This window comes from Anneissia japonica, unplaced genomic scaffold (genome assembly GCF_011630105.1).
Source record: "Anneissia japonica isolate Jap-2015-1 unplaced genomic scaffold, ASM1163010v1 scaffold131346_len1108_cov81, whole genome shotgun sequence".
In the NCBI taxonomy this organism is placed as follows: Eukaryota; Metazoa; Echinodermata; class Crinoidea; order Comatulida; family Comatulidae; genus Anneissia; species Anneissia japonica.
Genome location: NW_022692591.1, coordinates 1 through 1081, shown reverse-complemented (window position 1 = coordinate 1081; position 1081 = coordinate 1). Strand labels below are relative to the sequence as shown.

General features: G+C 36.4%; 1 protein-coding gene across 1 annotated transcript; it reads right to left on the bottom strand.

The window, feature by feature from the left end:
• Positions 1 to 9: 9 nt before the first annotated feature.
• LOC117100365 lies at positions 10 to 939 on the bottom strand (the record flags this gene model as incomplete). Its single annotated transcript, XM_033240033.1, has 3 exons — positions 10 to 164; positions 334 to 557; positions 777 to 939. Coding segments are annotated over 3 exons (542 nt in total), but the record flags the coding sequence as incomplete, so codon positions are not given.
• Positions 940 to 1081: the final 142 nt, after the last annotated feature.

Here is a 1081-nt window from a genome sequence, read left to right as displayed (position 1 = left end):
TGTTTGAACAGTTGGTGGTTTGTTTCCTGGCAACCAAAATCCGGGGAACGGGATAGGATTCGAAATTGGATTACACTCACAAACTGCACAACCACCTACCGTCGTTGGGCCATCATCATTAATTAGATAGAAAAATTCACCAACCATCGCAACACAATTTCCAACTAAAACAGAACGACACAGTATTACAAATTACAACCTAATTATTATTTATTTATAAAAATTATTATTATTATTATTTATACAAATATTCTATTTTTAATACTTTTATTAGGATATTAAAATTTGAATATTTATACAAGCATCGGAGATATTATTATGTTATTTGTTTACCTTCTGGGCAAGTCGGGCATCCACATGAGAACTCGGGTGTTATGCACTTATTTGTGACGTCACATGGGGCTGGATCAATACAAAGTCCTACATCACCATTGGTGAAGCAAAGGCAGCCGAATGTGCAAGGTGGCACATCCCTCGAGGATGGAAACACCAATGACGGATCAGTATTACTACAAGGATTGTCAGGTTGGCATGCTGATGTATCGCAAATCGCGAGTCTGCAAAATATCATCTTCAGTTTTAAAATATTTAGAAAAATATATTTTGATCACCATCATATAAGATAGGCCTAGTATGTGATATGATTAGGTCTGTATAGGCTATTCATTATAATGATATGCCTAATGATGAGGATGATACTATAAATGACGACGACGATAATAATAATGGTAATAATAATAGGTCCCTAACAATAATAATAATAATCATTACTGTACCTCTGAGAAAGGAGTGGTGGATTGCTATCTCTACGCCAAAACAAAGGGTAATCAGTTGATTGAGCAGCTTCGCATTCGCAAAGTGCACATCCTCCTACCAACGTGGTACCATCATCACTAATCCTAATTCGGTCTCCGGATGGTCCTTCAGCAATACAAGATCCTAAAATAATAATTTATTATATACGATAATATTGCTGAAGAATACTAGGCATAGGCCTATCCCTGTCCTAATGAATAACCACAACTTAATTTATAAAAACTTTGGGTGTGTATGAATGAAAGAGCGAAAACCCCCCCCCCCC